Source organism: Vidua macroura, chromosome 6, assembly GCF_024509145.1.
Source record: "Vidua macroura isolate BioBank_ID:100142 chromosome 6, ASM2450914v1, whole genome shotgun sequence".
Classification (NCBI taxonomy): Eukaryota; Metazoa; Chordata; class Aves; order Passeriformes; family Viduidae; genus Vidua; species Vidua macroura.
In genome coordinates, this window is record NC_071576.1 from 31,656,647 (window position 1) to 31,682,315 (window position 25,669).

General features: G+C 34.8%; 1 protein-coding gene across 1 annotated transcript in view; it reads left to right on the forward strand.

Annotated features, from left to right (window-relative positions):
• The window catches only part of RYR3 (ryanodine receptor 3), a 197,651-nt gene that overhangs the window by 141,008 nt on the left and 30,974 nt on the right, over positions 1-25,669 (forward strand). Inside the window, exons 65-75 of the mRNA XM_053979767.1 lie at positions 591-672; positions 4,457-4,587; positions 7,261-7,581; positions 8,965-9,205; positions 9,523-9,610; positions 9,714-9,806; positions 17,475-17,645; positions 18,146-18,205; positions 19,331-19,462; positions 20,309-20,421; positions 24,364-24,457. Of these exons, the coding sequence (XP_053835742.1) occupies positions 591-672; positions 4,457-4,587; positions 7,261-7,581; positions 8,965-9,205; positions 9,523-9,610; positions 9,714-9,806; positions 17,475-17,645; positions 18,146-18,205; positions 19,331-19,462; positions 20,309-20,421; positions 24,364-24,457 (1,526 nt within the window). The remainder of the gene's footprint in view (positions 1-590; positions 673-4,456; positions 4,588-7,260; positions 7,582-8,964; positions 9,206-9,522; positions 9,611-9,713; positions 9,807-17,474; positions 17,646-18,145; positions 18,206-19,330; positions 19,463-20,308; positions 20,422-24,363; positions 24,458-25,669) is intronic.

The window sequence follows — 25,669 nt, forward strand, 5'->3', positions numbered from 1 at the left end:
CCCTTACATGGGAAAACCACTGTAGGTCTTTGAATTCAAATTTTCCCTGGTTTTAGCATCAGTTAGTTTAAAAATACTGAAATGACTCCTTGAGATTCAGCAGTATGCTGAATGATTTTATTACGTTCTAATGCTTGTAATGTCTGTAATTATGTTCCAACATTTTATATATATTTAGGTCATAATTAAAAGATAGATAACCATGAAAATAATTTCTTTAAAAATATGGTGAACCTTTAGATCATGTACTTAAAAGTTAGACACACACACAGGGTGCTGTCATTTAGCTTAAAATTGTACTCTGCAAGTGTGATAACCTGGAATATCTTATTAGCAAGTGTCTGCTGTCCTCTTGGAATAGCTAATGATCTGGTAGGCTTTGGAATAAATGAATGAATGTAGATGATAGACCAGGAATTAGAGACATTGAAAGTAATTACCACGTGGAGTGTGGACAGTCAGAATGTTCAGTATATATGTGCTAAAAGTTTTAGATATTGTTTAAGATATTGCATAAAACAGATGTTTGATATTTGAAAAGTAATCCTTAGCTGAATAAATACTGATTATGCATTTTCATTTTCCTCTAGTGGGTGATGTACAAGTTTCATGTTACAGAATTCTTTGTAGCCTCTATTCTCTTGGGACTGGAAAGAACATCTATGTTGAAAGGTATTAAGTGTAAAACTCAGCATGCAAAATTTTCTTTTCTTTAGGTCTCTGTTGCTTAGGTTATAAAGCAGTTTGGATGAAAGGTGAATTTGAAAGAGTGAGAGATGTTTAAAATATACTTTTCCCTTGAAAATAGTTGCAATACTTCAGCATTCAATTCCACAGGGGAAAAAACCTTCAGAAGAAGTAAAAACCTTATTCCACATATGGCAGTGTATCTGCACAGAGTCTATTTTTCTCATAGGAAAAGCTAAATTTTTCTTTGGGTTGCCATTAGGTTCTCAAAGTTTTTCTACCACATATTGCTGTGATAAGTAGGTTGAGTACTAAGTAGGAAGCATCTGTTTCGCACCTAAGTCTATACCAGGTTCTCAAAAGAGTTATCCTGAGCATAAAATCCTGAGATATGCATTCTGACAACCATTGATTCTACAAAGAAAACCACTAGTTAATTGTATTTAAAAATTACTGAGGTCTACAATTCCTTTAAGCATCTAGTTGCTCTGCTATGTTTCAAGCCCTTTCTTCCAATAGAAGGGGATCAAATCTGTATTCGTTAGCCCAGAAAATAGAATCCTAATTGCTTGTCTGTCCTAATACTTGTGAAAATTTTAGGCTAGGTGATTTTTGCTGCCTTTCTTATGATGAAAAGTTTAAGATCCATAGGGAGAGAGAGAGACTAAACTCAAAGAAATTCAAATCTGTAGTCTGGTTAGGAGAGGCTTTGCCTAGTGTGAGGAATGCTGATCTCCAATTCCTTCCTTCCAGAGTTTAGTCAGAATTCTTTAATACAAAATGCAAGAGGTGTCTGGTGGACAGATCTTTCATCCCACTCTGCATGCATGCACATGTGTGCACAAGCTGTATGTTCTCATTCAGGCATTTATGCATCCATCTCTAATCACAAAAATATTTTCTTCTTATCTTTTTCTTCTCTTTCTGGGCTTCAAAATCCTAAATACTCCTTTACATAGATCTGAAAGGAAAAATAGGAAGTGCCTTACCCCTTATCTAGCTAGCAGTCAGGATCTCCTCACAGGAAATGAAACATGATTGTGTTTGAACTGCCTTTCAATAAGAAAAGCTCAGAGCACAAGCCTCCACTTCATTGGCAAAATCTGTAAGCACTGTACAGTTTCCTTAAACCTCTTGAAGCTAGCAGCATCACCTTTGCCTGCAGCAATTGTCTGCTTAGAATGGAAAAGTGATCGGATTGGATATATCCAAGGAAACCAATTCTCCTAAGGCTATGTGAGAGGTTCTCAACTGTGGATTTCATTTAGTTTGTTTTTCACTAGTCTCAGACTCCTAAATTACAGTTTTAGGCAGACATCAGTGTCTAGGTGGGAAGTAGGATTTCAAACACAATGCTCAATGTTTCAGAAAACTTAGAAGTGAGTGATTGAGCTGACTTGAACAGTTATTCATATCAAGCAATGTTCAGTTTCAGGATCAAATTGCACGTTTTTCTCCTAGTGAATTTTGGCAGAGACATTAAGAAGTTTAATCTTTCATTGTAGAATGAGTCATAGTGCACTTTTCATAGATAAATATCTCTTTTTATGGCTGAAATAGTTCTGCTGGCTGCAGGGGCTCAGAACTAATTCTTAATTCAATTGCTGCTGCTACCCTGTTAAGACAAACTTCAATTGTTGTATGTTTTATCTTTTGTACAAAGACTGTTTTGCTTCTTTAGGATGACGGAGTTGTTTTTGATTTTTTCTGTGAACATTTCTTCTCTAAAATCTCCATGATCCATAAATGTTGAGAACTGGATGCAAAATGCTGTAGCTCTTGATTACTTTGAGCTCTAATGCTCTCCTGACTGGATACCTTTCTTCATGGTGTTTCACTTGTCTTGATGCACTAATAGATGATCCTTGCAAAGACACCTTTCCCTCACACTTGCCAAGGGTTGCCTCCAGAGGCTGAGTTTCTGCCCTTTCCCCAGTCCCTTTTGCAATGCCCACATGCCAGGATAGGGATCCCAGATCCCAGATGCTCGGCTTCACTACCATCCAATTTCATATTGTGGGTCACGACATCTCAGCATTGGAGCAGCCAGGTCACGAGGGGCTCACCTGACTGGTGGATTAAATCTATTCACACATCTCGCAGCTCACCCAGGGATAGAGAGCAGGTGATTATCTCTCACCCTGAGTCTTCCTCCTTGTGAGGGCCCTACTTCCTCTTCCTCCCTCAGTAAGCAAACTGATTTTGTCTGTCTTGTATTTTTTCTTCTGTGTAGGGGTTACTGCTACTGGCACAGGTTGTTCCTCTGGTTCAGCTGCAGTTTGAGTGGCCACAATGCATTGCTTTCCTCCTCCTCCTCCCCCTGAGGGTGCTGTCTAGTCCCAAGCAGTGTCCAAAGATAGTAGCTAGAGCCCAGCATGTTTCATAAAACCTCCCCAAAACCGCCACAGCAGTTTTCCTTCAAATATTCTGCCACTTTATCAAGCGCTGTAGTTGCTCTGGGGTGAACTTAAAAACCATTGGAGAAGAATCATCCTTCAAAGGTCAGCTCATTTTGTTCTACCTTCCATACCACTTGTGCCTATCCACCCTTGGGACAGATCTCTGAAATACTCCCCTAAAAATCTCTTTTGAAACTCCATGGTGCAGACTAAAGTGAGGGGACCCAGCAGACCAAGTAGAAGAGCATGCTTTCCTTAACATTCAAGGGAAGTTCAAAATCCTCAAAAGCAGTAGTAACAGACTTGAAGGAGGATAAAGGGGTGAAAAGCTGGGGAAAATATCCACCCTCTTCTTCCCACAGGCTGGGTACAATTATTAATTCTAACTACCTCAGTCCCTGAGGTAGTCCTCAAGGTAAGGGCAGAAGAACAACACTGAATACACATCCTAAATGGCCTTCATTGTCCTTGTTATCATGTCATAAGCTGATATTACACAGTGCAGCAACAAAGCAACCCTGATCCCTCTCCCTGCTCTGAGAAATCACCATGAGGAACACATATTGCATGTATGGGAATGTAAACAGGGTTAGGTACCACAGCCACGTGAACAGAGCAAGCAACCTTGTGACCAGTGCCTCTGGATCTAATACAACAAAGGCTTAGATCACTTTTGCTTTCTATCCACTCTGGTCAGATCTATTGTTATCTCACCCTTTTCTGTCCTACATGGGGTGCCAAATAAGGGTGTTGGTTTCAAAGTGGTATTCCCTAAGCATTTCCCACAGAAACACTCCAAACCATGTGCCACTTGCTCAGTCCCTCCTACCCCGTTCCTGTGGTGGATGGAGGGAAGAACTGAAGACACTAATGGTAAATATCATGGGTTGAGATAAGAGTAATTTACTGGAAACAGCAACAAAATAAGGCAATGAACAGTAAGAGCAACAATGCTAACGATGGTGTACAAGGAAGAGGCAAGCAACTCACATGCAATTGCTCGTCACCACACAGGAGCCCCGACAATGCTGGACCTCTAAGGAACCCTGTCCCTGGCAATGACATGAGGTGGCATAGAATAACCTCTGGGTCCTGTCCATGCCAAAAATTAACCCTGTCCTGATCAGAACCAGAACACTGGTGGAGGTGGGGTTTTTTAAACTGTTTTTCTTGCACCACTCTGATCTCTGGTAGTTCTTTTCATGTGAGAAATCAATTTTTTCTAAGTTGTCAGATAGTTCCTAATGTTTAAAAAATATTTTAAAAATCAAATATAAATACTAACAGTTCTTTTTATCATGTATGCTAGACACTGAAAGTCTGGTGAAACTTTTTCCTCTCAGATGACTTTTAGTGTTTCTCATATACAGGCAGCGTCCCGCACTTGGTGAGTGTTTAGCATCTCTTGCGGCAGCCATTCCAGTAGCATTCCTTGAACCTTCCCTCAACCATTACAATCCACTGTCTGTTTTCAACACAAAAAGTGCAAGGGAAAGAGCAAGTAAGTACTGTTCCTCACAAAAAAAAAAAAACACCAAACCAACAACAACAACAAAAAAACCCCTGTTCACTCCACTCCAACTAAATAATGGAAGTTGTGTAATGAAAAAGCCCTGAATGTATGCCTCAGCAGAGAGCTCCTGCTACTGATATTTCATTGCTTGCCATTTTAGCCTTACTCTGTTTTGTTGAAACTGTGCCAACAATGTTCTCTTTCTCCTAGTACTTTTTGATATTTTTCTGAACATGATGTTTGAATACTTTTCTAAAGATGCACACCATAATATTTTAAGCTTAATTGAAGATCTACATATCTACATTACAAAATACAGTTGTGTTCATGTAGCAAAATGCAAGAGGTATAATATCTGATTTAAGTGAACCAGAAAATAATTGCTATGGTTTTGTTGTCTAACCAGTCATCCAAAGCATTTTGGTATAGGTAACTCCCAGCAGAATATGATTAATTCCATGAAACCTTGATGAAAAAGGGACCTCGACAAATTGGACAGATGGGCAGAGAATAACTACCTGAAATTCAACAAAGGCAAATGTAGGGTCCTGCACCTGCAGAAGAATAACCCCACGGACCAGCCCAGACTGAGGGCTGACCTGCTGGAAAGCAGCTCTGTGGAGAAAGGTCTGGGGGCACAGGTTGACAACAAACTGTCCCTGAGCCAGCAGTGTGTCCTTGTGGCCAAGAAGGCCACTGTGACTTGTATTAGGAAGAGCATGGCCAGCAGGTCAAGGAAGGTGATCCTGCCCCTCTGCTCAGCCCTGGTGAGGCCTGACCAGCCCTGGTGAGTGCTGTGTCCAGTTCTGAGCTCCTCAGGGCAAGAGAGACAGGGAGCTCCTGGAGTGGATCCAGTGAAGGGCAACAAAGATGATGAGGGGACTGGAGCATCCCTCTTACAAGGAAAGGCTGAGGGAGCTGGGCCTGTTCAGTCTCACAAAGAGATGACTGAGAGGGGACCTCATCAATGTATACAAAATATCTAAAGGGAGGGTGTCAAGAGGATGGAGCCAGGTTCTCCTCTGTGGTGCCTGGCAATAGGAAAATAGGCAACAGGCAGAAATTGATGCACAGGAAGTTTCACCTAACATGAGGAAGAACTTTCCTGTGTGGGTGACTGTGCATTGGACCAGATTGCTCAGAGAGGTTGTGGAATCTCCCTCACAGGAGACACTCAAGAACCATCTGAACACCAACCTGTGCCATGAGATCTAGGAATATCCTTGCTTGAGCAGGACCAGATCATAGAATCATAGAATAACCTGAGTTGGAAGGGACTCACAAGGATCATTGAGTCCAACTCCTGGCCCTGCACAGGACTCCCCAACAATCACACTGTGGGCCTGAGTGTGTTATCCAAATGCTTCTTGAACTCTGTCAGGCTGGTGTTGTGACCACTTCCTAAGTGACTAGATCAAACTTCTCATAATGCTTCCCCTTCAGAGCCTTCTCCATCCTTGTGGCCCCCCTTTAGGTACTCTCTAAAAGTTTAATGTCTTTTTAATGTTCTGATGCCCAAAACTGCACACAGTAGTAAGGCCTCACCTCAAGGTGAGGCAGCCCCAGTGGAGAGCAGAGGGGACAATCCCCTCCCTTGCCTGGCTGTGATGCTGTGCCTGATGCACCCCAGGACACGACTGGCCCTCCTGGCTGCCAGGGCACTGCTGACTCATAACAAACTTGCTGCCAAACAGGATTCTAAGGTCTTTTCCAAGACACTGCTTTCCAGCATCTCATTTCTCATCTACACACACAACCCCACAATGGGCCTTACCCATTCTCTGTTTCTATTGAAAGGAACATGAGTCCTTCTGCATTGAATTTCTTTGCTTGCTTCTCTCCCAGCTTACTCTTGATAGACTCATATCTTAAAATATTTCAGCATTTTCCTCACTGATCCAGAAAGAGTCACTACCTGCCAAAATCATTGTACCTTTAAACAAACAAACAATGAAAATACAGGTAGATTGATTTCCTATGCTTCATAAAGTTTTTTCCATATAAAAGCAGTTATGGAAAAGCTTCTGCTAGCTCTTCCTCCCTATCAGGTCTGCTTTATAGGAACAGTACTATACCCGTTACCATATCCAAAAACAGTGGAAGAATTTCACTTGAGGGACTGTTGCTAGATTGCGATGGGTTGTTAATTGCTGAACAAGCATCATTCATTTTCTAATACAAGCATATGATAACTGGAATTCTTTCCTGGAATCTTCATTGGGAGATAGTCCATGAACTAAGTACAGTTTTATTTTAACCCCACCCAAAATTTTAAATTGTTTATTTTCCTTTCCCCAAGGTAGATTTAATCTTTGGCAAATCAGCATAAAATGTGAATAATTATGAATACAATATCCAGAGTATAACCAATATTAAAATAAGCTTTCTCTTCTGCACTTTTACGTAGCTCACCAGATAATTGCAGGACACCTTAGGGTAAAGCCATAGCTTAATGGCAGTTATTATTTACATTATTGCTATATGCACATCATCTGTAAAGCATAATTTATGAAAGGAAATACCCATGCATACCCCAAAGTGTTACTGCCTGTCCAAGATGGTGAAGGAAAAAAATCAGAGCCATTTGTATTTAGGGTTTAAACACAGATGTTCTCTTTTATTTTGCTAATTAATATTTTGGTTTTTTATCCTTACTTGCAGTTTTAGGTATGCCTGATACAGTAGAAGAAATGTGTCCAGAGATCCCTCAGCTGGATAGACTAATAAAGGAAATAAATGATTTAGCAGAGTCTGGAGCAAGGTATACTGAAATGCCTCATGTAATTGAGGTGATCCTACCCATGCTATGCAACTATTTATCCTACTGGTGGGAAAGAGGGTCTGAGAGTGTTCCTCAAAGTGCTGGGCCTTGCTGTACAATGATAACATCTGAGCATCTGAGCATTGTCCTTGGAAACATTCTAAAAATCATTAACAACAATCTGGGAATAGATGAAGCCTCTTGGATGAAAAGAATTGCAGGTACTGTAAATATTTTTGAACAGTAATTGTACTAATAATATTTAATTACTTTGCTATGCTTTACCTTATTGGCCACTGATATAATAACAAAAAATTATAACTAACATCATGAAAGAAAGATAAATAAAATATAAGTAACAATAAGATAAATATATTTGTATTTTATTATTAGTTTATATGCATGCATTGTAGCACCACTGTAAGTAGAGAGCTTTCTATTCACCATAAGAGATTTTGAAAAATCTCCTTCTCTGTGCACTGTAAAAGAGCCTTAGTGCTTAATTTGGAGTTGTGAATTCCATTGATTTTCAAGACACCTGAGTTTTACAGTAGAGTGAATTATGTTCATGAAACATCAGGACAAAATGGAAAGTGTAAATGGCGAAATCATCTCAGGAGTAACCCAAGCTCAAAATTAGTTGGTTTACCTGAATAAATGTGTGAGCTATTAAATAAGCTGAAAGTTTTTTCAAAATATTATATAAGATATAGTATCTATCCTGCTAAAGAAATTTATAATATCCAAATTTTATCATTCATATTATACAGTGTAAGAATATAATGTGCAATAACATGGCTCAAGAAAATCTATGTAAAGGTAATAATTTCCTGCAAAATTTGAATAACCAGTACCCATTAGTACTGTGGTTTTGGTATTTTAAATGCTGGAAGGTCTTTAATAATAACAAGGATTCCATTAAAATTTAGGAACAAGTTTGCTGCTTAGTTGTAGAGAGTGTTTCCCACAGTTTTGTACTGACTGTTCATCTACATAAGATGATAATATACTCATGTTGTTCTTGCAAGGATTTTTGACTAGGGTAGTTTGCACTTTATTACTAGTACTTGTACAAAATTATCTCTGACCTTGAATTATTCACTCATTCTCTGCATTTTAACTTGCCTAAGGCAGAGAAGTAGCAGAGAAGTAAAGGAATCCTTAAAGAACACTATCTTCTGGTGGTTTTCTGATATTAGATTAAAAAAACCATCCCAGACACAAAAAAAAAAAACCCGAAAAAAACCCCAAAAAGTATTTTTCTAAGGACTTTGTGTCTCAATCCTTTATTTTGCTAAGGTTCTTAGTTAGAGATGTGGGACTTGCCAAAACCAAGTAGTTTAATTTATATAAGACTTAATTTATATAAGATAGTTTAATTTATATAAGACTTAAATACTTATAATCCAAATCCACAGTGTTTTAATCTCTCAATACACAGTTTTTATAAAGCTATATTCATAACTTTATTAATAATTTTATGGTGCAGAAATTTATGAAGCCCCATAACCTTTACTGTTTCTACAACTTCAGCATTCATGTTAATACAATGAACAACACCAGTTATGCATTAATCATAGAATTATCTATATTTTCATGTATAGTTTATGCTCAACCCATCATCAGCAAAGCCAGACCTGATCTTCTCAGATCTCACTTTATTCCAACACTGGATAAATTGAAGAAAAAAGCTACAAAGATAGTGATGGAAGAAGAGCAACTGAAAGCAGACAATAAAAATGACACGCAAGAAGCTGAGCTACTCATTCTTGATGAGTTTGCTGTACTTTGTAGAGACCTTTATGCCTTCTATCCAATGTTGATACGTTATGTAGACAACAACAGGTAAAAAAATCTAATAATTAAACTCATATTTGTTATGTAAATATATCAGAATCTATGATAAGACAATCAGGAGGAACACAGTTCACTTAATCTTAGGGTGAGAATCTGATCCTGCATGTTTTAAGATTCTTAAATCTTAATCCTGAATAATTTAAGATTTTTAAAGAATCCTGTACCTTGAATTCACACCTTTTGCTCAGATGCAAATTCCTAGATTAACCAGAAAAATATTATCTGATCTATTAAATAGGGATCATTATGTTAAACTGTCTTCTTTTAAGTATCTACTTTTAAATGTCTCTTATTTTTGTAATTAGAGCTAACTGGCTAAAGAAACCAGATGCGGATTCTGATGAACTCTTTCGAATGGTGGCTGAAGTTTTTATCCTGTGGTGTAAATCACATGTAAGATAAAATGTGCACTTTTCCTTTCATTTCATTCTATTTTTAAATATAAATGGTGTATATGCATATGAGTTAAACCTCTGGTGATTTATTTTTTCTTTAGAATTTTAAAAGAGAAGAACAAAATTTTGTGATTCAGAATGAAATCAACAATTTGGCATTTTTAACAGGAGACACCAAGAGCAAGATGTCTAAAGTAAGTTAATGAAAAATTGTGGATCAGGTAAATCTACACCATGTGTTTAATATGTTGAAAGAAGGCTCTGAAAATCTATTCAGATTGCAGCTGCTCTGCTGTTAGAAAAAAAAAAAAGTTATGCTTCTTGATGACAGATGTGACAACTAATATGCAAAATATAGTCTATGTACCTTAGAGTTACTCACTAAATGTCTGCTAATACTCAAAGACACAAGATTAAAATAAGTCTTGATTTGAAAAAGTTGCACATATAAGAAAATACGGGTTGTATTATAAAATATGGATTATTGTACATTCAGGAAAGAAAAAGGTGGACACTTTTATAAATGCAAGGGAAGAAACATTGCCTCATCCTTTTTATACTATATACTATATATTTTTATACTCAATCTGTATTGTTCTGTCAGCTCTGATGGAGCACAGTTGTCTTTGCATATACCTCTGTATTTATATATATTGTGTGCTATATATGCACTATTTTTCTTGTTTCCTATCAATTAACACATTCATTTCTTTTTTGTTAATTTTCAATATGACAAGATGCTGATATGATGGCTTCAAAGTACATCTTGTTACCTGTACAATAGAGAAATTGTCAAGGTAATTGTCAAAGGCTGCTTTGACCTTAGCTGAGGAAATTGCCTTACTCCCTAAAGCCAGATGAAGTCTAATTCCAAATTAGTGTTGGTAAATATAGTGAAGAAACCCTTTCTTTTATTTGTATTTATAATGGTTTTGGAGGTGAAGGTGTAGCAGAGAAGTAGCATTTAAAGTTTTGTATTTCACTATATTTTGGTTTCCTGTAACCTAGCTGCTGTAAGTCCATTTTCAAACAATAGAGAACAAGATAAAATGTACCATTAAATTTTAAAATTATCTGTAAAAATGTGTTTTAAAATGTGTTTAAAACCCTAGCCTTTTTTTTCCTACGAATTTTTAAAGATTTGAAACCCGACTAAGCCAAACCCTGATATTGGAATTTTTACAAGCAAAAATAGCATATTATCTGCTCATCATTAGTTTATGACTGGCACTGAAAAACAAGTCCAACTTTATAAGGAATTCTATATTTGGAGATAAGGAAATTTCTAACCTGTTTTCTTGTTGTTAAGATGCAGCTTATCAAGATTGTTTGATAGAATTGGAATGTTTCTATCATCCCTATTAACAAGATAAACAATGGGCACATCCAGGCTATTTGAGGAGCAGTTGATCAATATAACAGACTATAATATGTAGCTCTGTACTTTTATCATATGGCAATCATTGCACACACATTTATTATGTGTATTTTAACATTTATACAACTAGACTGAGGAGACAAAAATAGGTGTACTTTCTTCTTTTAGACACCATAGATTAGAAACAGTATATTTAATCTAAATTGTGTCCCACTTCAGTACTGATAACAGGATAATATGAAGTGTTAGTGTCATATTTTTGTCAGTCTGGCTTGGCAAGAATAAAAGACAAGTCTTTACAAAATGAGAAATAGGTATGTCTCATACTGCTCTGATTTTGATAAAATCACATTAATTTAACATCAAGAATCTCTATTACCCAAATCTGATTTTGAGATTATATTTTCAAATGCCTGTTGTGTGTATTTAAGTATACAAATACACTATGTATGAATAATTGTATGAATATATTTGTAACAGAGATGTAGATGCATATGTAAACGCGTTTTTATTCCATGGGTATACAGTACAGAAAGAATCTGGGGGTTTTTGTATGCATATAATTTTTTGTAAGCAAATTAATGTTAACTTACGGCATTCCAGAACAATGTGCATGGTTATTGCTAATAAAGGAAGAAGGAAAATACTATATTGTTCATGACTGAATATTTTATTAATATAGTACTGTAACGACAGGCATGATTGCAGAACAGCTGATAATTTAGACACTTGTTTGATGATGATTTAAATAACATGATGAAATATATGAAGTGTCTTTTAGAAGGGTTGTATTGGTTTTCTATATATGGTTTCTAATCAGGAAATTGCTAATATTTCATAATATAACATGTAAGTGGTCTAAACTCAGCACATCCAATAAATTATAGATTTTCATCTGGGTTTTTTTTTTTTTTTTAAGACTACGTAGCTTAAAGGAAACAAGAAAATCTCTAAGTAACTGAATTTCAGGTTTTCTTGCACGTTTGATATTTATTTCTATCCATAGACATTGATCAGTAGAGGACATTACATCAGGGAACATTGTAATTTCTTGCTTTAATATCAACATTTATCTCAAAAAGTAGCAAGTTTATTGAATAATTAGCCCTTTCCTCTTTATCACTTATTCCTCTTTATTCACATTATTTCTAGTGGAAGCAATCTCATCCAATATTTATCAAGCATGAAAAACTGAATATGAAAATTGGCTATTGACAGTGGGCCCAGGACAGAACATTTTGTGGTCTCCTAAAGGAATAAGGCCCCAGGCTGACCTCAGACTGCCTTAGATAACAGAAACAGAGACTTAGTGTTGTTGTATGATAAAAAATACTGGGATGCTATCAAAGTGTAAGGTGTAGTATATCCTGTACAGAAGGTTCTATATCCTTACACGCCATTTGGAAGGAAAAAAAAAGAAAGCAGAGGAGGAAGGAGTAACATTATGTTACTTATCAGTAGCTAATATCCATGGTAACAAATGATTCATCATTACAATCAAGAAATTCAATAAGTACCCATTGTATTTTTTATTATACTATATTAACTTTGTTACTAGTTTTTCAAATAAATGTATTAACAGCTGAGAATTTAATTTTTCTTTTCTAAAAATATGGCAGCAGAATGCTCGGAGGGGAATGGTAAGTTAGAGAACTTTCAGTCTGAGAGAGACTGGTAATTTAGATCACATTGAAATACCAGATTTGTGATAGAAGTGTTGAAATGGAGAAGTTAAACACATTCAACTCCACTAGTCTGTTATTTTTGACCCCTTCATAGGTTTTTTGATAAAATAACCTTTTGGTTAAGAGGAAATTATGTCCTATTGTGTTTTTCAGTTAATTGGAATAAAAGACTGAATGTAATTTTTCTGTATCAGTTTTGGAATCTAAATGAATGTGTGGCTGGATATACACTCTCCGTTGTTAAACATTTACATATCCTATTAAAGTTTTATTTGACTTGCCCTCATTAATTTTTATAATCTATTCTTAAGAATAGATTGAGTAGACCTATTATAGAAGTTAGAGGCAGTCATAAAATGCAAGTTTGTATTATGAAACAACGTGGTTGTTTGTGCCCATCTGTAGCATGTAGTACATATTGTTTGCAGATTTACAATAGTTAGGGGATTTCATTTTAGTATTTTCTGCAGGAATTTTAGATCTCTTCTTTGAGAGTATTTCAATTGCATAGAATACATTTTCTTTGGATATACTGAGGTAAATCAGGAGCGGATTATTTTTATGATCAGCTACAATAAGTTAAATATAATTAACATTTCCTTATCTTTACTGTATACATACACCTGTATATACCTGCTGAGCCATGTCTATGCAGCATCTACATATTTCACACAACTGAAATTTTAAATTAAAACTTGCTATTTGTCTAAGGTATTAAATATTATAATATGCTAAGATTCTAACACTTAATTTGAATATTAGTCCTTCCCTTTTCTTTACTTGTACCTGCTTTTCTTACTGTGTGGTATAAATTGAGTAGGCTATAAAAAGATTTTAATAATAGCTTGACATAATTTTGAAACTTATTCAGGTATCACTAGAAAACAAAGTTACTTTTAGGGCAGAATGACAGAAGTGAGGGCTTGTGTGTGATTTTTTTTCTGCTTGTTTTTAACCAACAGCTTTCTATAGTATTTTCCTATGCCTGGTTGAGGATTTTTTTAGAAATAGTTTATTTTATCTTACCATAAATAAATAGTTTTGTTGTTATTTCTTAAGATTTCCTGACACAATTATAATATAATGTTGACTATGGAATACATATTTATTTGAGCGTATTTATGGTATTAATATAATAAATGGGAAAAATCCTCTGTATGTATGAGAGTTACGGCTGAATTTATAATATTCTTCTCAAAATGGGTACTGCTGAGAGATGCAAGCTAAAGTTTTCTTTCATACTGTCTTCAAAAGAGTAATTAGCTATGCAATGGGAATATAGATCTGTAAATTAAGTGCTAGACCTTGCCACTGATAGTTTGATTTTTAATCAAAGTTTTTTCTCAAATATAATTAGGAGGGGAAGAGGTAGAAAAAGTTATTTTTGTGAAAATGTGAATATTTTTCATTAGTGGATTATCCAGAGTTCCAGACACCTTTCTTCTTTTAACAAAATTGGGAAGAGATGCAGTAATCAATGTATTGATAGGTTAACTTACTGGATGTCCTTATATGTGCAAGCAACAAATGGAAGCGTGTGGTAGAACAGCAACAGAAATTCAGAAGTTCAATCATTCAATAAAGATTAAGCTAATTTCACTAAGATCTCATTTGGTTGTGCATTTACAGTCTATTATTTTAGCTATGAGCTTAATATATTTTTACTGTCCTCATAAAGCTGAGTAAGTTTATAAGTAACTTGTAAAATTATCATCCTTTCATCTCTTTTACTTATGCTTTTTTTTCCCCTTTATTTTTCTTTCATACAGGCCATGCAAGTAAAGGTACAGGTCAAAGTGCATGATGTGTCTTTGTTTTAGATTTAGAGATGATCAGGCTCCAAGCTCTCTTTCCATTGATCATAGCAGTGGCGTCACAAAGTGAAGCACCACGTTCCACCTACTACAAATTTTGTCCCAGCTAAAGTGGCGGTCTTTGACCAGAGCAGATGAAATTCACTTTGGCACTCCTAAATATTGCTCAATGTGAAACTGTACTAAAGCTATCTTTTTAAAACTGTTTTAGATATACATTCTGCCTCTGCTGTCCTTCTGCATTCTGGTTTTTTTTTTGCTAAAATAGTGAAGTAGACATTGTAAAAGAAATGCCTAAGTAGAGTCATTAGAAAGATGTATTTGGCTTATTCAAGAAGAATATTTGGGAAAAATGTGCTATAACCTCTACCCCATCTGCAGGTGAAAAGAAGATTGTATTAAATCCAATAAGTTTAAATAAGATATACAGTTCAAATCCTATCTTTTTCCAAAAGTAAAATGGTCTTTACTAAAGGTGTGAGGCATGACAAAGATTTAGAATAACCCTTACTTCTTTTATGTACTTAAAGTATTTGAAGATTTCCTCCAGTGAACTATAGGTCACTTTCCTTCCCATCATTCATATTCCTTTTTTTTAATATAAATTTCTAAAAATAGATGGGTACTTTCTGACCTATGGTGCATTCTTCATGGGTGAAGTAGAATAAGCAGCAAAATGGAGCATAAATCCTTTCATCTTTCCCTTTATTTACCCTGTGTGCTGAGAAGCACACATGATGCTGTGAAGAGCTTTTAATCAATTAAACTGGAGACATGAGTTAAAAAGGGAGAAGCTCTGTTAAACTAATAACCTGATTTCATGCTTTGCTATTGTCAAATTTCTCCAGGTATACTGAGTAGGAGTTAATGACTGCCCTCACAGTAATTTCAGAGAACCAAAGCTCAAAGAGGGATGGAAATACAAAAACTATCATTTCTATAATCTTAACCAGTTTTAGCTGATTTTAAAGTGTAAATAAACTATTTCTTCCTTGTCATTGTGTATTTAGTTATTATTAGTCTACTAAAGAATCTGTAATTGATTTGTGGTATACAGATTTTTTTCAGAAATATCCATTTGACTGTTTAAATCCTTAGAGAAGTAAGACTATTACATGCTTTTAGGCAACCCAATTATACCATTCCTCCTGTTTAGGTCCTTTTAGCACAGTTAATTATTTAGGCAAAATATATCTGATTTAATGCTCTTTACATATGTAGTGCAGGTATTGTGTGTGCATAGGTGCATATTAGAACTGAAAGAGACAAAATTCCATTGTCATTTAGGTTCCAGTCTGTGACTCTACTTATACATTTAGCAGCTGAAGAAGTGAATTCACAGACAGCAGTATTTATGGCAAAGGCAGAATGGATCTTCATTTCATGTTTTGAAAATTCTCCAGTTTTAAGGTTCACAATTTTATTTATTTCATATGAACATAACGAAAATTGAATATGCAAAATGTCCACTGGCGTAAAAGATGCAGAAACCAGTATCTCTCCCATTCCTTTTTTTTTCTTTTAAAAATATATCTATTACATATTTTGTTATTTCTTATTTAAGATGCATAGTGACGCCACTGGAGTACAGTGATACATTGTGGGATTTGTTTGTCTGCTGTCAACGTAGAGTACAAATAATGTCATTATTAAAGCCATTGCATCACTATTTCTAAGGCACTTTGAAAAGCAAAGCTTTGAGGCAAAGTACTCTCTTGCAATTGTTAGTTCCTTAAGAAAGGAAGCCACATCCATTGCGTGTTCCCTCACACATGCAAAATACTTAATACCAGCTATGTACATAGAGATTCCCCATCTAAAAGACAGAATTTGGCAAATTTTATCATCAAATAGAATACGTACAGCTGCCTTTTTTCTTCCAGTGATTACTGTGATAATAGTAAGGCATTAATTGGGAAATAATGAATTGCAATGGATTCTGCTGTATCCTTATGTGGAACTACACAATCTATTATAAGAACAGTAGTTTGTTTATTTGTCAATATCCTAATTGATAGAAGGAAAAGGATGTAGAGGGTTAAACGAAAGCATTTGTAATTTTGTACTGTTGTACAAGCCTGGAGGCCTAGTCCTGAAATCTTATCTTAAGCAAAACTCCCTTTGAGTATAGTAGGAGTTTAATCTGGGTACAGAATTCAGAACTGGGCTGTTTGATGTTGTTGCTGTTTACTGTGTGTTCATTAAATATATGGGTCTGTCTGAAAGATTTTGGTTCTCTGTCTCACAAAGGAAAAGTTGGATGTGAAATATGTTGTACATGTCTGTCATAAGAAGATAGGATAGATGTTATTCTGTTGTGCTGTTTACTTCTGTCTATTTTGTTTTACTTTTCATATTACTGATGATATCCTGAGATACAAAATTTTAAATTTTTTGTCCCAAATTTATTAATATTATCCAAAGCCAAAGGGCAGCAGTTTCCCAGAGGCACTAATTCATTGGCACTTTTTTACATTGAATCAAAGCCTTTTAAATAATACTGGTTTTCAGATGAGACAAGTCAGGCAATATTCATTCATTCAGACCCTGGATAACTATTTTTTTATAAATCTCTTACAAAAATGTAAACATCCTGAATTTGTCTCTATAACATTGGACAAATAATAGTGTCCCCTGAGAATGATTCAGCTTTTAATTTTAGGGTTGTTTCTGCTTTGAAAGGTAAGATCCAGAAAGTATTGTCAAAATCATATGTACGAATGCACACAAAAGTGTGTGACTCCGATTACAACATTACTGTCACTGCATTTTCTGCACTGGTGCACACCAAAAGAATTCCTTTACATTTCCTGACCAAGCCTTCCTCTAGTGTAGCATTTTGAATTATTTGTACTACATCAGGAATGTAGCTTCCTTCGACCACAAGGGGAAGAGCGTGTTGGAGAAGTGTGTGATCAGAAAATTATAGTAATTTTTCTTTTGTTCTTTTCTTTTCCCCCTTTTTAAATTTTTTTTAACTTATAGTCTGGAGGACAAGATCAAGAGAGGAAGAAATCAAAACGTAGAGGGGATTTGTACTCCATACAAACATCCTTGATTGTGGCTGCACTTAAAAAGATGCTTCCTATTGGTTTGAATATGTGCACTCCTGGAGACCAAGAGCTCATCTCCTTGGCTAAGACTAGATACAGCCACGTAAGTGCATGCTTTTAATAGTTTTTAATGCACAAATAAGCAGAACTTTCTAGAATGAATTTTGAAGCATAGAAATCTAAGCAGTCAATATTATGAAATATCTGTATGTACTGTAAGCAACTATAGCTGCTAATTATTGTGCTTTTTCTAAAACAATGTGTATATAGAGGTGCACACTTTCCCTGTTATTTTCCATTTGTATACCATGTGCAGTTTTATATATTCATGTTCTTTTGCACCAAATACTGAACTACAATTAGTTAGCTTTAATTCCCTTCAAAGTTTAATCCTTGTTTTATGGTTAAAGAAAGCCTTTGCCCCTTCTGGTATCTTACATTCTTTGAAAGCAAAAGATACTGAAATAAATTCTGTATTTCAATACTGAAATATAAGCTGTTCAATTTCAGTTTCAATACTGAAATATAAGCTGTTCTATGTTGTTAAAGTTCTTGTGAAATCAATCATAATCTGAATTGAAAAATACTTCTGCCATTTTACAGAGGGACACAGATGAGGAAGTCAAAGAACACCTGCGCAACAACTTACACTTGCAGGAAAAGGTAATATTAAAAAATCTGTCTTATAGATACCAATGTGCACTTCCAAAACACAGAAGGTGCAACCCTTTTTTTTTTATTGCGATACATTAAAAAGATAATCTAAAAAGCTATTAGAAAGGTTTCAATTTAAAAATTTTTCTTCCTGATATTTCATTGCAATAAATGTCTGATTTGTAGCTCTCTTTGGTATATTGAAGTTTCCAGAAGATCTGTAGAATGGGACAAGCGTGAAGAATTGAGATACTCGTAGTCTTAAAGTTCTAATTTCTTAGAATCAACTTGATCCAAGAAGAAAATAAAATTGAAACTCTATTACTTCAGCTTTTCTACTTGAATCTAACTTTCACTAATGATTAAATTAGGTATTTCTAAAAATATATACATTTTAAAGGGGCTATAATAAGACACAAAAAGGTTGTGTCATTTTAGCACTTGTGAGTTTTGCAAGGACATTTATATTCCTACAATTCATATGCTGAATACACTGTCAAAGGTAATACCAATATGGGGTCCTCATCAATCTGTAAATTAAAAATAATTCAGATCATTGCCTACAGTGTTTGAACACAGTAAGAGTAACTTACTTTTCTGTCATGGAATTTGACTGTCTATTTGCTATAAATTTGTGCTTGCATACATTAAAATGAACACAAAAAGTAGTTTAATGTGGTTTTCCTATTTCTGTCTTGCAAGGGAAAAAAAAAGAAAATCCCAAAAACTTTGGCTATAACTCTTCACCTACTGAAATTCCAGCTGTCTTTTCCAGACTCCAAAAAAGAGCTTTACATTCTCAGTACAAAGGCTTGACAAATTAAACTCAATCCCAATACTAAAGCTGCTTCCTTATTTTTAATGGAGTTAAGAGGAATAAATAAATTGCAAGGTACTTTATTTGGTTTCATGACATAAAAATACAGTACCTTGCTTAAGAATTGAGTTCAATTCCCAATTATATAGAATCAATGCCATTTTTTGAGCAGCTAGCAGATATTAATTTGGTCTGAAAGGGGACAGAAATTAGGAGTATTTATAAGCTTCTTTATTACACTATGGGAAGAGAATTGGTGTTTGTCAAATTCAGTGCCTTCATTCAGCAGCTTACAAATAAAACATGTTGGGTTTCAGTCTGATGATCCAGCTGTGAAATGGCAGCTAAATCTGTACAAAGACATTTTAAAGAGTGATGGACCAACTGACCCTGAGAAAAATGTGGAACGTGTGCAGAGGATATCAGCTGCTCTGTATCATCTGGAGCAGGTAAAAAGCCAAATGTCTATACTGTATTTATTTTTGAAAAACAGATTTTTTCCTTGCAGAGATTATTTCAGGTATAGTGACTGTCATCATTATAGTGTCCAGATAAAGCTTAGGGTTTTATACATGCATGCATGCAAGTACCCATGCACGTACAGATGTGTATATATGAAAGTTTTCAATATAATTGTTGAAGTGTCTCCATTTAGCTCCTCAGAAAACTCAGGATATATTTCTGCAAAAATGCATGAACAGCCATATGAAGTATAGCACACAAATTTTCTCCATGCTGTAGCTGAAAACCATACGATTTTAGGAAGAGGTGTTTGCTTGTGCACTAATTTTTAATATACTGAGTTTAGCCTGTCTCTTATTTCTGTCTCATGGGATGCTGTAGCAACTTTCGAGTTGCTTGCCTGTTCATCCAGTTGATGCAATTTAAATAAAGGCATTTGTGCTCTTCCTACATAAAGTTAATCCATTCCATTCACAAATGGTATAGCACAGAAATATGTTCACATGAAAACTGAATATGCATTGTTAGAAACAGACAAAATAACAATTTTTGAAATTTACCAAGTAGTCCCACACATGAGGTATTCTAGCATCTTGAATATTCTTGACTATATTCTCTCAGTATAAACTGAGAGATTTCTATATAGAAGGTCCCCAGTATTTTTCTAATTAATTAAAAAAATAAAACCCCAAAAGAATATGTTTTTTCAGACGATGCAGAGCATTGCTAACATTTTCTACTTTGCTAACTAGCTTACCACTAGCTGTATAGAAAATTTTTCGACGGAAGTTGAAAAGTTTCCATTGCACATACTAGAAGATATTTTCCCACAGGTTGAACAACCACTGAGATCCAAAAAAGCTGTTTGGCACAAACTCCTGTCAAAACAACGCAAAAGGGCTGTTGTTGCATGTTTCAGAATGGCCCCATTATACAACCTGCCAAGGTAAGTGGCTGAAAGGTTTATTTCTTCACAACATTTATTTGCATTGTTTACTGAGTGCAAATACTGCTTGTGTGTTTATCTGTACGTTTGCTGATTGTTAGGTGTATGTAATTTTAAGAGACAAGAATTGATTAGTCATCAGCTAATTCCTCACAGTAGCAAAATAGACATCTCATGGCAAATAACCTGAGTGGGAAAACACCATAAGAATTACATGCTTCATTTTTGTTAGTTATTCTGTATAGTTCCTCAACTTATCTGTGAAAATCATTAAGATGTTGCTGTTTCTGTCCATTTTTTGTCTCTGATTTGTTGCTCTATTTACTCTTTATTCTCCTGTGGGTTTTTTTGTTGTTTTTTTTTCCTTTTTAATTGTGTATGGCTCTTCCTCTCCTCTTGCATGAACACTTCATGCTCTGTAGCTTGTCTGGGCCAATCTTAAGCTACTACATCAGAATGCTACATGAATTAAAGCAACTGTTTGTTGCAGAAAGCACTGCAGAATGGCATTTTAGACTTCTATGTTGCTCTGCTTCTTATTCCAGTTGAATGTAGATACCACAAAGTCCAAGATAAAATGCATCCTGTGCCTGCATCCATCTACTGCTTTAAGCAGAATAATAAGATCATATGGCACTGGAGTAACTTCCTTTACTCTGTTTCTTCTCAAAAAATCTGAGTTTTATTCAGATAGAGGTCAACCACATGTTTAATTAGGTTTGCTTCTCTCCTTCTGCAATTTTTCACTTTTTGTGTTTAATATTATTATTAAAAGATTTTTGGCGAAGTATTTAACTGAAGGGTTGTGTTGGATTCTTAAATGTGTTTATTAAAGCAAATTTACACACTTGGTGTAAAGGTCTTTAGCTAAAGGTCTGTAGCTGTGCCACTAACACACTGGAAGAATATTAGGTTTGTACAGGACAAATAAAAAAACAGTTTATACCATAAAAAGCACACAACTTTCACAACCTTCCTTTACAAAAATGAGTAGTTGTAGACTATAGTAACTTCTCCAAGTTATTATGCTACCACCAGGCAATCTTTAAAGAACCAAAAAATGGAAAGGATTAAATACAACATAACAAACCAGCCAGTATCAACCCTTCCATCTGCAAGAGTCGTGTTTGGCAAAACAAGAGGATGTGGTATGAAGAAATACCATTTCAGTACAACATTTTTGTGAGCAATTTTTTTCCTCACAACTGTATTCTGCATTTGTAAATTCTTAAAATGTTTAGAATAAATGCATGACCACACAAATGTTAAAAGAGTTCATCCTTTTTTTGCCTTACAAAGCACCCACTTTTATTTCTTATATTTGAGGTTGACAGAACGCTTGCCAAGAGGCAAAGTGGGTTATGATTTTTTAAATTATTGATTTTTTAATTTTCAATAAAATATGGATTAATACCATATTGAAATGGAACATTTACGTTGTCTGTAATTTTTTAAAGAAATGTTTTTGTGTTAAAAACTTTTCTCGAACTTTTTCTTCTCAAATTTTATGGTAGATTTTGTGGAGCAGTTTACTCCTGATTTGAATATGAATATGAGGCAAATCTACCCAGATATTTCATTTTGTAGTTGCTAAAAATGAACTCTCATAAAACTATTTTTGTCGATTAATTGTGTTCTCTGCATTTCAAAACAGACAAGAGTGAAAACAGTTTAAACTTAAAATCCTAAAGTCGTGGAAAAGTTTAGGTTGGAATAGACCTTTAAAGGTCATCTATTCCAACCCTGCTGCCATGAGCAAACTTCTAGGTATATTGCTCAATTGACAGGTTCAAACCAAAGTTTTAAAGTTCACTAGCTTATAGACACTTAATTTTTCCTAGATAAATCAAAGGATCCTGACAGGAAAATAAGGCTATCACACTATTATAACAATCTCCATCATCTAAATTGACACTGTTGCTCAGACATGCCTGAACCCCAGGGAGATTATTTCAAGTGGGGTATGATTTATTCTAAGAGCTATTTAAATCTCTTTGATCCAGAGTTTAAAATGCAGCTCTCTATCTTGTCTATTTCTTCATTTTAGTTGCAGCTTTGTATTGGGAGTGTTAGTTCTTACTTTGATGCTAGAATCAATTAATTTAAAGGGCAGTAAACAAATATTATGGTATTAACCTTTCATTTATCCTAGAAAAGCTAAATCTTCAGCAAATAATAAGCTTACTTTTTTGAAAATTTTCCAGATATGGAGGTGGCTTTCAGTACAGCTTAATTTTAATCTCAGAGTTTAAGATAATTTTCTGCAAAACTCACTCTAATGTCTATCAGTTTTTAGGAATTTCAGTAAGATATTTCAGAAACAGACATGTCTATTGATATGAAGGCGTTAGTTAAATCACCAAAAAATTACTTTAACTTCTACCACAAATATTCCAAGAACTCTTTATGATGAAAAGTCCCTGTAGATACAAAACAAATAGCTAATTTTTTTAAAAAATTGTATTTTTGAAAGAATTAAATATCAGTTAAGTTAGGAAGTACTAATTCTTCATGTTCTGTGTTTATTGAATGTACATGGCTTTGAAAAAGTATCCTATGTGATAAGTGTTTTCTCTGAGATGTGTCTGTGTTTGATGTTTAAGGAAATTAATTTGAAAAAACTTTTGTCTTATTGTCTGTCATCTGTATATGCACATAGATACAGCAAAGTTGTACATGGCAATTTTTCAAGCACGGTTTACAATACATTCTTTCTGACTACTTTATTGAATTTAACTTGTGCCTTTCTTCAATGAAAACCTATATGCTTTTCTTCAGACACAAAATTAGCAATTTCTTCCTGAGCACCTTTCAACGTGTTTGGCTGGAAAAAGTACATGAAAAAACTCAGTATGACAGGCTTATACTCAAGTTAACGGTAATGTAACTTGTGGAGAGCCTCTTGCTTATGCGCCCACTTCTTCCTTCCCAGCCATGATTTGATATTATCATAAAAACATGAATTTGTACAATTTTCAGAGGGGATTCTGATTGGTCAGTTTTTGAAATTTGATAATAAAACAGCACCAGTGTCAGCAAGTGTTGACTCAACAGCTATTCCACTATAAAATACTAATTTGTGTGCACAGTGTATTTAAAAGGTATTTATTGGTGTATATGCAGTGCATTTTTATAGCTTTTTTTGGTGGCAACTATTAAAAGTAAATGAAAGGGCTGCATGGAACAGCCTTTCTAACCTCATGTAGTGCAGCTCAGAAAAAAATTTTCCCCCAAAATATGTGAAGATGGAATTATTTTGCCATTATTATGTGTAGTCTTATTGCCATGAGTCGTATTTTCTGTGGAAAGTTAAATTATTGAATAGTATACAGTAGCATTTAATATGACTTAGAGTTTTCTAAAATGAGTAATTTTATAGAGCAGGTCTTATATATTTCTAATGCAACTTCTTTGAGGACATGCTAATACTGCCCTGATTTGGAACTGGAAGACAAGAAGCTGAGGTTAGGCTTCTTTCTGTGGAAGAAGGCAATAATTGTCTGTAGATACTATGCTGGAAAGCACTTGATAGTTATTTTGGTGTTGATGGCCAGTGTCTGCTGTCTTGATGTTCTAAATCTAGTAATTTGGATTTACACCTTGTAGATGTAAACCCCACTCACTCAGTCTGTTCAAGTGTGTGTTTTTCTCATGATTGCATTAAGGTATCAGTCCTGCAGTTTCATGTATAATGTATTTTAGGCCTCTCTTAGCCTTCAAAATAAAAAGTAATGTATACATATGTGTATAAAACCAGTAAGAATGTTCTAAAGTGCCTGCAGGTTTGTCACTGAATGTTAGTTATGTTTTGCATTTTGTTTCACTGACCAATCAGAGGATCAGAATTGTACAAATATGTATCCTTACTAACCATTAACCATCTGAGCTGTAATACTCTGTTCCGTTACCCCTCTTGATCTCACTTTCACAACCCCCCCCCAGGCACCGTTCTATTAACCTCTTCCTCAATGGCTATCAGAACTTTTGGATAGAAACAGAGGAATATTCATTTGAGGAGAAACTAGTTCAGGATTTGGCTGTAAGTACTGACATAACTGGGCATATATTTCAATGCCCACTTCAGTGTGTATTCTATGTATCTATTATAAACTATATTTAATTTTTGTGTACTGTATGCATAAACTTATAATATAGTAATCCTTATGCTTCAGAGCATAAGGTCATTTCCTGCTGTGGTCAAAAAGACATTGTCCTTTGATGCGCACTGAAGTGCATTAAGGCGATCTATGCCTTCAGGCGAGCTACATGATACTCATTCTTGGGAAGAGAAATGGATTAGATGAACAGTCAGATGATTTTTATCATTATGGTAATTCCTATGTTTGTATATATTATTTACTGGGGTTTTTTTAAAGCTTGACACTATTGATCCTTTTCTCTTTTAAAATTTTTTAATGCATAATTAATTTTAACATTTTCAGCTTTGATACAAATTAATTTTGCTGTTTTCCTTTTTGATGTATCATAAGGACAAATAAATATATGCAGCTATATTCAGCAAAAAATGTAGTTTACCTGTGTACTTGATAAAAGTGATTGGTAAACTTCAGGATTTTGGTAATGGTATTCAGAATGCCTACTGCTCTTTCTCTTCCCTCTATGTAGTTAGCTAGTCAAAAATACCTCCAAGGAGCTTATCTCTACAGTCTTTAAACACCATGAAAGTTAATATACAGCTTCATGGATCACATACAAATGCATCAGGAAGTGCTTCAGTGTTTACAGAAACAGTCATGTTGTGCTTTTTAAAGACCCTTTATATCTGATATTGTAGAGATATAGAATGGTTTGGGTTGGAAGGGACCATAGAGATCATCTCGTTCCAAACCCCCTGCCATTCTTCACATGCTCTGAATAATTACATGGTCAGTCTTTCTTTGACTTTGTTGCTTCTTGATAAAGGAAAGAATGAGACCATTAATCAAAGCAGTGCCTGCAATTCTTTCAGATTTTCTAGATAAATAAATTGAACTTCTGTAATTACAATAATTACTGTAACTACAATAAATCTACAATAACTAGTAACTGTACAAAGGTGTGATAACACAAGTAAGGTAAGGGTAATAATCTGATCTTTGGCCAGTTCTACTATGCTATATTTTTAATTGCCAAAAAATGTTTGTTTACAATAATGAGCATTAATTGAACCAAGGTTACTTAGGAATTATATATGAAAAGATTGTAGCTAATACTAGTCTGAATAGGATGTATCTGATGATGTTGTTAT